General features: G+C 36.4%; 1 protein-coding gene across 1 annotated transcript; it reads left to right on the forward strand.

The window, feature by feature from the left end:
* The first annotated feature begins 8,318 nt into the window (after positions 1-8,318).
* On the forward strand, positions 8,319-9,600 carry LOC101420454 (probable E3 ubiquitin-protein ligase TRIML2). The gene is given in 3 exon segments (XM_058296483.1): positions 8,319-8,574; positions 8,814-9,134; positions 9,137-9,600. Coding segments are annotated over 3 exon segments (1,041 nt in total).
* Positions 9,601-15,192: the final 5,592 nt, after the last annotated feature.

Raw genomic sequence — 15,192 nt, forward strand, 5'->3', positions numbered from 1 at the left:
TAACTGTCCTCTGAGATCATGGTAAAATCTAGGATCTTCCCATTTGATTTGGTATCAAAGCCCATTCATTAGCTAGACTCTCTTGTCTGCTCTTACTCAGCCATTTCCTCCCCTCCCACTGCTTTTCCTCATCCACAGCCAGTTAGATACACACTCTACCAGTCAGGATAGGAAGAGCACGCCCTCCAGGAGCCCTTACAAGAGCCATCAAGAGTCCGGGCATAGCATCCGTTGCCTCCATTGCACCCCACACCCAATAGCGAACCCGTTCCCACTTCCTTTCATGGATGGAGAACTGGAGTTCTCCATTCCAATCAGTGACAACTCATTTCATCACCTGTGCTCTGAATGAAGCTGTAAAATCAGATTCTTCTCAAGAGAAATGGTGTAAGCATTAACTTTGGCATGGTTTCTGGTGGGATACACTCAGCATCTTGCTTCATTTCCTCTAGTGTTCTGTTGCAGAATTTAAAGCATTTTCTGTAGACAATAAACCTGAAAGCAATGGAAAGAAAAGTTGGCTAGAAAAATAAGAGAAAATAAGCTTTCAATATTAAAATCCTTTAAAAAGGGATGAAGGAATTACATTAAATGGCAATTACAGAGCAGTGAGGAAATGATTCCAAGGCTGGTAAGCTCATCATGATCTGGGGGGAGAATTCCATAGGAAAGCAGAAAAAGGCAAAGCTTGGGAGCCAGAGCAAAGCCACCAGTGTTCATTTGTTCCCCAGGGATGACACTGAGGCAAAGTTCACTGAGGTCAGGTCCATTAGTACACCCATCACTGAGGCCTCTCTTTCCCCCTTCAATGACCCTTGCCTTCCAGTACTACTCTGTTTTCAGGGTTTCTACAAATCATTATGGTGACCCAGGAACAAATTGTCAGGTGTTTAATTTACTTGATGGCTCTCTGAACCCTCATAGGCTCTCCCAGTTAGGGTAGTAAGAGATGCAGGCGTGGGTGCATTTCTTACTACATGCTCTTTCTTATTTGTTAGGGATTAATCACAGTTTGGTAAATTCTCAACTCTAACTGCTAAAATGCCATCTTGACCAAACCTCCAAATCAACGCAGCCCAACAGTTAAGAACTCCTCCATTAATTATAGCTCTACTTTGTGTGATCACTTGAGTCTCTCTCTCTTGCTCCCCCACTCTGTCTCTTCCTCCCTCCCTCCCTCTATGTTGTTTCTTCTCTTCTTTGTTTTTTTCTTTGTTTGCCTGTCCCCTTCCACTAAATTATCAGTGTCTTGAGAAGACAGAAGTTGTGTCATCTATCTTTGTGTTACATCATAAGTTGATGAGCTGAACAAAACTAAATGTTGAGCAGAACAGAACTAAATGTTGCAGGTTCACTCTGAGGATAGGGAGAGGGAGGTAGTTAGGAGTTGCAAGGGTGTAATTCTTCATCCATAAAATGGGCATAGTATGTGTCACTTAGGGTAACTGTGGACTAATTTTAATTTTGTACCATACAATGTCTGGTATATATTATACTCTGTTATTATTGGTTATTATTTTCATTATATTGCTCTTACTAACAGTGATAGAGTTCCTAGGACAGTCCTGGGGTGAACTTAACTGCTGAGAACTTTAACTGACTAAACTGTCCCCTAAATAGAGTCTTGATGATGCTGGGAAAGGCTTTGCCTCTATCCACCACTCCTTTTTTCCATGTGTGTTCTTTTCCGAGTATGTTCTAACTTGTACTTTCTCTGTATCTTACTTCCTGTATCTTTTTTTCAAGATTTCCCAAAGAGACTTCTTCCATTCTCATGGAATATGTTAAATTTCTAAATCTGGTTATAGAATGAAATTAGTCTGTGAAACAAAAGAAAGAACATGTGTGCAGATGAAATTGGTATTGTATCCCTGTTTAATTGGAGGGACTGATAGACAAAAAAAATTTTTTTTCAATAGGGAAACTAAAAATTTGCAGTATTTAGGGACAAAGGATTCTAGTCTATTTAGGGGCAGGAAAATTCATTCAGTTCATATGGGAGATGACTATAGCCCTCAGACGTTCCTCCTTGTAATTAGTAATAATCCTGATCCAAATAAAGAGAGGAAAACAAGAAACAGAAGAAAAGAATGTCCGATTTGTGATACATAATTGTTTTGGATAATGATTATTGCCACATTTTCTGAATTATTGTGAAAAGTAAAATATGTTTTGGATTGTTTTGTGGAGGGAAAAAAAGAACATGATTATTACCTGACAAGTGGCATTTATGCTTATCCATATTTTACAAGGCAGCAGTCATCCATTAACAACAACGTTCTATTTTGGACAGATTGATTTTGACATTCTGTAAATAACCAATAGGTAGACAATTAACTACTCTGACTTCTGCCTAGGGGAAAAATTAAAGCTTAAATGTACATCTTGGAATCATCATCTGTTAGGTAGCATTTAAAACTATAGAACCAGATGAACTTATTTAGGAAAAGAAAAGAGGTGCATAGACATTATTTCATTATTTAAATAATAATAATAATAAGAAGAAGAATATTACTTATTCTTATCCGTCAATTATTGAAAAATATATGTAGTCAAACTGAGTAACTGTTTTATCAAATTCATCATTAAAGAGAAATAAATAACTTATGCCAGCCTTAAGGTAAAAGAAATATCAAAGAAAATCCTTTGGGAATGAAATAGAGAACAACACTGGCCTACTGAGAAGATGCAACCCAAAAATTGTTAGAAGAAAGCAAGAGCCTGGTATACGTTGCTGAAGCCAAGTTTGACTATATCATTCATTTTACTATTTATTCAAGTGGACTTGCCTAGAAGAACTACAAAAAAAATTTTTTTTCATTTTCACTTACCCTCAATTAGGTGAATTCTAAAATAGTTTTTTTATTGAACAAGTCATAGTCCACTTTAAATGGCTAAATACAACTACGTAACTTCATGACACTCTTTTTCTTGCCCACTATTCTAGTCTGCCTTCCTTCTTTTGTTGGTGTCTTCCAGCAGTCTCCACCTCAGAAGGGGTCAGTATTCTCTATTTAAAGTGGAGCAGAACGCAAATAGACTTCATTTTCCTGCAATAATGAAAGAATGTATCTCTTAATACGTATGTATAGTAAGCTTAAAATAAATGGGAATGTTAAAGAATCAGGACCACTAAATATAGAGCTTATGCTGTTATCATTTTAAAATATTTCTCTTTTAGATATTTTCCCACTTATATCACTTTGTATGGGATGACAGTATGATTTTTTTCACTACTAGAAATAGTGGTCAACAGAAATATAGTATATTTTGTATAATATGCACGATTTACCTGAGAACTGGTGAGATTCACCAGAAAACACAGCCACAAAGATTTCAAGGGTCATAGAAGACAATCTAGATAAATACAGAACAATATGGAGATGGTTGTTCTAAATGTGCCTCTAACCAACTAAATAAATTTTACTCAAGTCCTTTAAATCTGTAGGCCTCAGCCTCATTTGTAAAATGCAGGTGGATGAATTAGAAGGCCAATTTCATCTTTTATTGTGTTAAAACTTAGGAAATATTGTAAAAGCTAATGATCCATTACAATCCCATTCCTACCTGAGGCCATAAGGAATTATCTGCATGTTCATTTAATACATGCCATGTAACAGTGGATGAGGAATGTGGTATTGGATGAGAATTGAAAGGACAAAGTAATTTATTGGGTCTCAATTCTCACTTCATCCTTTCAACTTAATAAGGCTGAGGCAAAGAATGGTAGTATCTTCTTTTATGTCATTTCTTTAATTTTATTTTAAATACAGGTTATTATATATATTATTATAATATATAAAGTATTATATATTTGCATATATGTACATGTATGTATGTAAGAATGTATATATGCAGTTATATTTACATAAAAGAAAGTTTGGGATTTCATTTGTACATGTTTATTAGTATTAGGCAGGAATTATCCCATATAATAGAGCTCCAACATAATTATGAATTATAGTAGGCCAGGATTTATCAACCTCAGCACTATTGAATTTTTTTTAATTTTAATTTTAATAACATATATACAACCTAAATTTCTCTCTTTAATGACATTTAGATATATAATTTAGGAATGTTAATTATATTCACAGCACTGTGCAACCATCACTATCATCCATTAAAACACCTTTTCCACCATCCTCAACAGAAATTCTGTACCAATTATCCCTTGTAAACTGTAGTAAACTTCCTGATTATATGAATTTGTTTATTCTAATTGTTTCTTCTTGGTGAGTTTTTATAATATTTGTCCTTTTGTGTCTGGCTTATTCCATGCAAAATGATATATTCAAGGTCCATCTATGTTGATGCATGTATCAAGCCTTGTTCCTTTTCAGGGTTGCATAATATCACATTTTGCTTATCCATTCCTCTGTTGATGGGCATTTGGGTAGATTTCATCTTTCAGTAATTTTCAATAATGCCACTCTGAACATTGGTGGTAAAATATATTTTTGAGTTCCTGCTTTCAACAGTTTTGAGTATATACCTAGAAGTGGAATAACCAGGCCTTATGATAATTCTATACTTAACTTCTGAGTAACTGCCAAATTGTCTTCCACAGTAGTTGCACCATTACATTACCATCAATAATGAAGGAGTATTCCTATTTTTCCATATCCTCTCCAATACTTGCTATCTTTCTTATTCTTTTTTTTTTTTTTTAAGTGGCTATTCTAATGGGTGTGATGTACTATCTCATTGCGGTTTTGATTTTCATTCTTCTGATGGCTAATGATGTTGAACATTTTTCATTTGCTTTTTGGCCATTTGTATACTTCTTTAGAGAAATATTTATTCAAATCTTTTTTTGATTGGGTTGTTTATATTTTTGTTGAGTTGTAGTATTTCTTTATAGATTCTGGAAAGAAACCCCTATCAGATATGTGGTTTCCAAATATTTTCATCTACTCTATAGAAAGTCTTTTTACTTTTATGATGAAGTCCCTTAGTGTGCAAATGTTTTAATTTTAATGAGGTCCTATTTATCAGTTTTTTTCTTTAGTTGCTTGTGATTTGGGTATAAAGTTTAAAGAACTATTGCCTGACACAAGGCCTTGAAGATACTTTCCTACCTTTTCTTCCAAAAGTTTTAAAGTCCTGGAAGTTATGATTAGGTCTTTGATCCATTTTGAGCTAATTTTGGTATATGATGTAAGATATGAGTCCCTCTTTGTTCTTTTGCATAAGGGTATCCAGTTTATTCGGCACCATTTTTTGAAGAGACTGTTATTTCCCAAACAAGTGGACTTGGTACTCTTGTCAAAAATAAATTGGCCAAAGATGTGGGAGTCTATTTCTGAATTCTCAATTTATTCCATTGGTCTATATATCTGTCCTTGTACAGGTACTATGTTATTTTGACCACTGTAGCTTATAATAACATTTAAAATCAGGAAGTGTGAGTCTTCCATCTCTGTTCTTTTTTAAGATGTTTTTGCCTATTTGGGGCCCCTTATCCATCCAAATAAATTTGAATATTGACTTTCCCATTTCTGCAAAAAAGGCTTTTGGAATTTTGATTGGAATTACATTGAATGTGTAAATTGCATTGGGTAGTGTGGTGCTTTGAAGCTTTGTGTACCCCAGGGAGAAAAAATGTTCTTATATCTAATCCTTTCATGTGGATGTGAAACCATTTCAGAAGGGACTCTTGATGAAGTTTCCTCAGTTAGGAGGAGAGTCACCTCAATCAGGATGGATCTTAATCCTATTCCAGGAGCCCTTTAAAAATGTCATGAATTCAGACACAGGGAGAAAAAAAGACAGGAAGCAAGAAGCTGAAACAGAATCCAAAACAGAAAGAAGACACCAGGAGACACCCCATGAACCTTGCCATGTGCTGGAGGAGCCAAAGATTGCCAGCAGCTGATCTTTTGGAAGAAAGCATCACATTGATTTGGACATTTTTACAATCTCAAACTGTAAGCTAATCAATTCCCATTGCTTAAGCCAACTGATCTCATGGTATTTGTTTGGAGCAGCCTAGGGAACTAAAACAGACTTTTGTATCAAGAAAGTGGAGTGCTACTATATTACAAATACCAAAAAGGTGGAAATGACTTTGGAATTGGGTACTTGGCAGAGGCTGGAAAAATTGTGTGGTACTTGATAGAAAAGTTCTAAATGCTTTGAAGTATCTCTTGGTAGAAATATGGACACTAAAGGTAGTCCGATGAGGCCTTAGAAGAAAATTATGAATGCATTATTGAAAACTGGAGGAAAGGCAATTCTTGTTTTAATGTGGCAGAGAACTTAGCAAAATTGAGTTCTGATGTTGGATGGGAAATAGAATTTGAGAGTGATGATCTTGCATATGTAACTAAAGAGATTTCCAAATTAAATGTGGAAATTCATCCTGGTTTCTCCATGAAGCTAATGGTAAAATGAAAGAGGGAAAGGATAAGATAAAAACTGAATCTTGGGCACAAAGAAACCAGAAACTGATGGTTTGAAACATTCTGAGCTTCTAGAAAATTAGTCCCCAGAGAATAGTGCTCCACTTGAGGGATTAACTGAACATGGATTCGGTCAGCCATTTCAGTGCAAGTCAGGATTGGGAACACTGTTATCCAGGAAGGATTTGTCTGAATGGTTCCTGTAATAGTCAGCCAAAGGAGTGTTGTTGCAAAATACCAGAAATCTGTTGGCTTTTATAAAGGGTATTTATTTGGGGTAGAAGCTTACAGTTACCAGGCCATAAAGCGTAAGTTACTTTCTTCACCAAAGTCTGTTGCTATGTGATAGAGCAAGATGGCTGCCAACGTCTGCAAGGATTCAGGCTTCCTGGGTTCCTCTCCTCCCAGCGCTTGTTTCTTTCCTGGCTCAACTGCTCTGCTCCTCCACAAAGCCAGCTGTAGACTATCAGGTGAATTGCTCATCTCTCTTCCCAGGACCTCTGCCTCATAACCAAGCTCCTCTTATTCTTCTCCTGCATGTTTACTTCCAGGAGCTCCAGCTCAAAAACTCCAAACTCTGTTCTCTGTCATGTCTTTTTTCTGTGAGTCCCCAACCACCAAGGGTGCAGGGACTCAATATCCTACTGATGTGGGTCAATCAAAGCCTTTTATTTAATCAAATAAAAGTGAAACCTCTTGAATCCAATGCACTCTAATATGCCCAGAAGAAAATGCCAGTTTACAAACATAATCCAATATCTCTTTTTGGAGTTAATAAACAATATCAAACTGCTACAGTTCAAAAGAAGCATTTTATTGTTCTTTTGTTCTTGAGGAGTAAAATTTTGTCATGAAGACAAGAATTGATAAATATGAAGATGAGAAAGTTAAAGCAATTAAAAACTAATTCTATACATATTTAAATATTGATTCAAGCTAATTACACATTCTTTCCAATGGCTACCATTTATTGCCTGCATATTTGCATGGGTTAATTCTTTCTAGGAGATGGCTAAAAAGAAAACAGAAGCTTCTGTGTTAGTTAACATTATTCTTTGGGGAAATAGGAAGTTGTCCTAACTTCACATCTTCAAATTTTCATTTTCTTTATCTTGGTTCTTCTTCGTCTTTTGTAAATTGATTTTGAGTTATTATCCTCAAAGTAATAATTTTACTTCATCACAAATCATAGCTGTACTATTTCTCCAGACTTCAAATTAGATTCAAGTCTGTACCCTGAGTCTTTGTTTAATTTTTCTCTGAAAGTCATTATTTCTCAAGAAGTATCCAGTAATATGACACTATTATAGGTACTCTTAAATATATGGCCAGTGCATTTTTAGCTAAATGCTACTTTCACATATATACAGTCATCCCCACAGTTTTCCATTCCCAAAGTACTTTTGATCAGTATATGCCATGTTTGATATGTATCTAATTCACAATCAGATGTATCAGCCTGGATTTTCCCAAAATTTATACCGAGCTTTTCCAAATCAAGAAGATATTGAGGGGATTTAAAACTCTTCTCAACAATTAAATTTAAAAAGATTTTAAAGTTAAAAAAACACTCTTTGCATTTGCCTGCATGATGGAAAGAGAGGTTGAGGAAGCAGCTGAACAGATAAAAACCCTTCTGTCTCCCTTATGCCAGCTTCTTAACCTAAAGGAAATACTCAGAACTACAAAGAAAGAAGGCACAGGGAACCCACAGTTTGGTTTAATTTGAGGAGTTTAGGATGAGCCAAACTGCTGTGCCTGGATGAACTGTCTCCTTGGGGCCATTGATGCTTCGCCATAGGCATAGCAGCTGCCAAATGTGTCTGCTCCAGAACACAGACGACACCAGCCCATCTTTTTCCAGTCCACATCAGAAACAAACAGTTCCATCTCCAACTAACAACACATGCCAGGATGTCCAAAAACCTCAGCCCCTGTTTACAACACAAAATCCCAGACTATTACTGTGGAGAACACCAAGAACAACCACAGCTATTCTGTGATGATGACCAAGTCCCCTTTGTATCAAGTGCTTCCTGTCCCCCCCGGCACAAGAATCACATTGTGTATAGAGTACAAGAGATCACCGTGAATTACAGGAAGTCATTCCAAGAGGTATTGAACACGTTGAGGGAGAAACTTGAAGTAGCTAAAACATATTGGCTGAAGAGCAAGAAGGGATGGTGATGATTCAGGTAGAGGAGCAGAATTTTAAGGAAATGATTGAGTCAGAATATAAGGCAAGTTTCTGGATGTCGAGTGAAGAGAATGAAATGAACCTCTTGATACTGAAAATTAAGGAGGCCAATCTGAATCACCTGATTGGGTTTGCCAGCGAGCTAGAGATGTTCCAGGAAATGCTACAGAGACTAAATGATTTGGAAAGAAAAAAACATGAATAAACTGAAGGGAGTGAAGGCTGGGTCAGTGAACTAATCAGCAGCCTCCAAAGAAGCATCAAAAAGCTAGAGAAGAAGGGTGGGGAATCTGCTATAGTGCTGGAAAGGAGTGAATCATCACTGCTTCAGTGTCTCAAGCCTGCCCATATCACAAACCTGAGTTTATGGCAAACAACAGGAGTGAGCCAAATGCTAATAATATTCCAAAGACATATAACTTTGGATCCTGAAACTGCTCATCCCTGTCTCATCTTATCTGAGGATCTGAGAAGTCTGAGCCCTAGAAACGTCCTCCAGGATGTCCCTGATAACCCAGAGCCACTGGGCTTTAGTGCATGGTGTTGGGGGTGGAGAGCTTCACCTCAGGAAGGTACTACTGGGAGGTAGATGTAGAAAAGGCTGCAGGGTGGCAGCTGAGCATATGCAAGGACTCTTCCAACCAAAAGGGTATCAGGCCCAAGGCTCCTGGAGATAAATTCTTACTCACAGGATCCTTTATGGGGACTGATTTTACCTTCTATGCCTTTTCCCCTTTAAAAAGGGTCTCCCTGAGAGTACAAGTGCACAAAGTTGGAGTTTTTCTAGACTATGAGCATGGGAAAATACCATTTTACAGTGTGACGAAGAGACTGCTCATTTACAGTTTCTCTTATCGGACCTTTCAAAGAGTTCTATATGTTCTCTTTGTCCCAAATGAGAGCACAAACTTGGACTGTCTCACCATCTGTATTCCTCAAGCTCCTTCTTGTGTTACTGTTAGCTCTCAGTCTTTCTTCCTGGGAAATCCAAGGTCATGAGAGCCCAGAAAATTAAAAGCATGACTTTGTGAATGCATTTCTTTCTATAAAAGACATTTTGCATTTAAGTTAGAACTCCATTCGATATCCCAGAGCCTTTGCATGTGTGTGACTTTCAACACCTATTTAGTAGATGAGGTTGCAGGTAAACTGAATCATGAATAAGTGGAGGCCTCTGTGCTGATTAGAATAGCAAATGCATATGTAGCACTGGATTTCGAAATTAAATGAGAAGGCCCCTGGGTTACTGGAGTCTAGATTAAGGAATCTAGACCTAGTTGTTAAAACATTAGCAGAAATGGGTATAATCAGTAATGAAAGCAGAGCTTTGCTTTAGATTTGAGAGTTTCATCATAGAATCATGTGGAGTGCAGGCATGCTATTACTAACAGTGAGTATAAAGGTTCTGAAAGTGATCATTCCAAAGGGAAAATACCTTAATTTCCCTGGATATTTTATCTGGGTGGGTGTATTAGTCAGCCAAAGGGGTGCTGATGCAAAATACCAAAAATTGGCTGGTTTTTATAAAGGGTATTTATTTGCGGTAGGAGCTTACAGATACCAGGCCACAAAGCATAAGTTACTTCCCTCACCAAAGTCTATTTTCACATGTTGGAGCAAGATGGTTGCCAACGTCTACGAGGGTTCAGGTTTCCTGTTTCCTGCCTTCCGAGGTCTTTTTTCTTTCTGGGTTCAGGGTTCCTCTCTTCCTGGGGCTTGCTTCTCTTTCCTCTGTGAGCTTACTTCCAGGGGGCTCCAGTTTAAGGCTACAGCATCAAACTCCAACATTAAAATTCCAACATCAAAAACCCCCAGACTCTGTCCTTTGCCGTGCCTTTTATCTGTGAGTCCCCACCCACCAAGGGGTGGGGTCTTCACACCCTAATGATGTGGCCCAATCAAACCCCTAATCATACCTTAATCATGCCCAGGTATAAACCAGATCACAAACATAATCCAATATCTATTTTTGGAATTCCTAACCATATCAAAGTGCTACAGTAGAGAGGGGGTATCAGGGGGAGAATTAATATTTAAAAATATTTTTTCCTTTTCTACTTCTCTGTCTGATAAGGAAAATTAGATTTCTTAAAGTACACCTGATAGTTCAATGCTTTGAAACATAAGTGATATTGTATTTGTTCTCTTCTTTGCTATTTGATCCAATGAAAAATGCTTTATCCCATGTCATTGCTCAATGGTGACCATATGCTAAGAAGAGCAAGATAAAATATAGACAGATATTTACATAAAAGGTTTATTATACTTTATCTCCTTTGATATATTCAATACTTATAAGTACATATTAATCTTATTACTCATATATATGGTTCAGAGAGGTGGTTTGATTTTCCTAAAATTAAGTATCAAGTAGCAATAAGGAATTGAATCAAGAAATTGCTGGCGGCAGACTTGGCCCAGTGGTTAGGGTGTCCGTCTACCACATGGGAGGTCTGTGGTTCAAACCCCAGGCCTCCTTGACCCGTATGGAGCTGACCCATGCACAAGGAATGCCGTGCCACACAGGGGTGTCCCCAGCGTAGGGGAGCCCTGCACTCAAGGAGTGCACCCCATAAGGAGAGCCGCCCAGTGCAAAAGAAAGTGCAGTCTGCCCAGGAATGGTGCTGCACACACAGAGAGCTGACACAACAAGATGACGCAACAAAAAGAAATACAGATTCCCGTGCCACTGACAACAACAGAAGCGGACAAAGAAGAAGATGCAGCAAATAGACACAGAGAACAGACAACCGGGGTCAGGGGGAAGGGGAGAGAAATAAATAAATAAATAAATAAATAAATAAATAAATAAATCTTTAAAAACAAAAAAAGAAATACAATTTACCTATTGGAAAAAAAAAAAAAAGGAAAGAAAAGAAATTGTCAACCCCCTCTCAATCAGAAGCAGAAAGGGCATCAACATGCTAAAATCTTTAAGACTGAGGAATGAACAAACATAAGGGGGGAATACAACTATGGACTAATCTAAACATATGATTATTCTAGCAATGGAAAAACGTGTAACATTGATATAAAGACAGTGGCCACCACAGATTCTGAGCGGAGGGAGAGGGAAGAATACACGTAACTTGGGGTATTTTGGAACATTGGAATTGTCCTGCATGACATTGCAATGATGGATACAAGCCATTATATATTTTGTCAAAATCTATAAAATTTTGTGAGGCAGAGTATAAACTATAATGTAAACTATAGTCCATGGTTAGTAGCAATGCTTCAGTATGTGTTTATCAATTGTAACAAATGTACCACACTAATGAAAGATGTTGTTAATGGGGGAAAGTGGGCGGGACAGTTGGGTATATGTGAATTCCCCATATTTTCAGTGTATCATTTATGTAATCTAAAGCTTCTTTTGAAATAATTTTTTAAAACTAAAAAAAAAAAGAAGTTAGATGACATTTGTGAATACCTAGGAGCAATTTAATATTAGAAAGTCATAGTGTATATGGCCAGTGATTGTCAAAGTCAAATAAAATTCTATCTAGGAAAAGAATTTTCTAGATAGTAAAGAAAGCATGGAAAATTCTAACAGATAAGAGAGAGGGGAATTAGGAGGGAGAGAGAATGAGAGAGGGAGTTAGGTGGACAAAGATGAGAGCTATGGGGTAAAGTATGATGAGGCTTCAAGTAGTTATGTGCAAATTTGATTGGGGAAGATAACTTTGTAAATAATACCAAGTGGTACTCCTCAGTCTACACGAATAGTCAAGGAATATAGAAATAGCGATATAGTCAGGGGATATAGACATTTCCATGTACCCAGCAACAAATCACAGAGAAAATGAATACACAGAGGACTGGAAGGAATCTGGCTGAAATATAAAAAACAAACAAACAAACAAAAAACACACAGTCTGCAAAAACTTCACCACCAGTGGTGAATGCCTGGAGCCATGGACTCCATTATAGTGGGGAAGAGAATGGTGGACCCATAGCTCATAGGACAAGTCACACTTCACTGGTCATTGGTTAACAAAGCAAATTAGACAAGTTCTTGCTTAAAAGAGACTAGCAGGATTCACAGGACACCTTGTAAAGCAGGAAATCCTGCCATCTAAATCCTCCTGCCTATATACACATAGAAAGAAAGGGGAGAGGAGAAGAAAATCTGACCTCCTATGTACCTGCTCAAAGAAGGTTAATGCAGCTAAAAAGTTCTGTATAAACAAGAAGGGACTGTGATTCTACAAACTGCAAAATGCAATTAAAGTCCCCTTTAACTACCTGTAAAGCAGCAGCTCAAGAGGATGAACAGATCAGTTATAGTAAATTAAGAAAAACACAGTGTTGCACATCTGAGAACATATGCAAATTTGTGGCCCTCTCTCATACCACAGAATCTTGGAAAGTTGTCCCTGAAAGAACCAATTTAGCTGATCTAAAGAAAATATTTTCTCTTCACAAAATTGAGGTCCTAGGATTTCAATGGTCTGCTTAGAAGGAGCAGAATAAAAACCAGAATTCAGGACTCATGGCATCCTGTTCGGGGCTTTCTTTCCACACCATGCCTCCCACATGCTGTCATGTCTGCCTGCTTTTTCTCCAATGGAAAGTCAAAGGAGGAATCAGTTCAGGTGGGAGGGAGGACGCCAGATTGAAGAGGTGAGAACCCATATCCCTCATTGGCGAATATCAATGAATTCTTGGTGGTAATGGGCTCATCAGTAAAGGTTCACTCTTCTCAAGTCACATGGAATCTTTGAAGGATAGTACTGAATCAACTGAAAAAAGTCAAGGTTCATCTTGGATCATTTCTCTGATGGATTTTGACTTTGCAGAAGTATAACTCTCCCTCGATGATGCATATTAGCCTCTAGTACAATCATTCAAGTTAACTCACCAATCTTAGATTAGATTAGATTACCTTTCAGAGTAAGAAACCACTCAACTTAAAAGGGCTACATTTTTAAAAATTTTGAAATACTTGACATCATTCCCAACTGGTAGAAAACATGATGAGTAATTATTAAAGTTACAAATTTGATATGTTGTGTGGTTTTGTTGTTTTTTTTTTTTTGCTCTAGTCAGTAATGTTTTTTCTTTCACAAGGTAATAATGGCATTTCTTAATATTGTAGATATTTTATTTTCTTAATAGAATCCTTTTTTATGGTACACTTTTTATTATGTTATAATTGTAGAATTGTGTACACTCTTAGATGTATTAACCAGACTGCATTTTTTTTTTTTAATTTAGCATAAGCAGAAGTCTGGGTTAAAGGACTTCTTTTTGGATATATTTATTTTTATATGGACGATTAATTTCCTTTATGTAACTATAGAGAAGTGTGTATATTAACTTAAATTAGAAAGTATGTAGTAATATAACTGTTGAGTATGAAATCTCATTTGTTTGCAAGCACAAGTAAATGTTTTCATGGTGAAGTCAGATGAATTTGCATGACCAGGCATCTATTTATGTGTACAAATATGGGTTTCAAGTACCCAATAAAATTGAATTACAGAAAACATATGCTAATACAATGCACTATAGTTTTCAGATTCCTCCCTAGATAAAATAACAAGAATGAATGAACTCATTATTTCCATAATAGACAATTCCTTCCTTTCAAAGCATCTTGGTTACTCAATCCTTATAATGTATTGAAATTAAATACCCAAAAAACTAGGAAACAAAAAAACTTGAAGAAGTGTTTTTGAATGACATGTCACAAATAATTTACTTTAATTATATAATGAACACAATGATACTGTCTTATTTTTAAGAAAAAATTTCAATTTCCTCTAAGAATGTTATAAAGAAACCTATTAAACAGATATTGATTTTGTTACTAAATTCATCACAGCTACTCCCAGAGAGTATTTGTGACCTTTATGAACGCGTAAATTCTCCTAGGATATGGTGACTATTCTTAGACTAGAATCCCATCCAGCCTCATGTTTTTATCAATCCTAAAGTCTGAGTGCTTTGTTGGGTAATTCTCATTTTCTCTCAAAATGTGGCATTTTTGGCAGTCACCATTATTAAATGCTCAGAAGGAGGAAACCAACTCTTCAATCTAATGAACGAGATACATAATCTCTCATTCATTATATATATAAAAATATTCCTCACTAGTGCTATCCTTCTAAATTAACTTTTATAAACTAAAAGTAATGTTAAAAAGTGCCTTTAAATTATTTGATCAATTTCTAAGTGGTTCAGCAATCATGATTTTAGTAAAGCCTTGGAAATAGGTTAAAAATTCATACCTAACATTTTTCTTAATTCTTTTTTAATAATTTCAGACTAAACCTCTCAGGTTCTCATTCAATCTTGCATCAACAAATATACCCAAATTCCTCCAAAACAAGGAATTATGAATTTCAAAGGGCTTATTATGGGCCCAAAGTTTAATTTTCAACCAATTTTTTTTCCTTTAAGACTATAAGCAATGGATATATATAATTATTATGCATTTCCATGTTCTGATTCTATTACTATCATTATCTATAAACTACTAAAAATTCTACTTAGCATATCAGATTCATTCAATGGGCAGTTGGTCTCTAATCCTGAAGGAAATTCTGTACTGAGAAGGAAATGAAAGGGTTTGAATAAAGATAT

This window comes from Dasypus novemcinctus, chromosome 4 (genome assembly GCF_030445035.2).
Source record: "Dasypus novemcinctus isolate mDasNov1 chromosome 4, mDasNov1.1.hap2, whole genome shotgun sequence".
Lineage (NCBI taxonomy): Eukaryota > Metazoa > Chordata > Mammalia > Cingulata > Dasypodidae > Dasypus > Dasypus novemcinctus.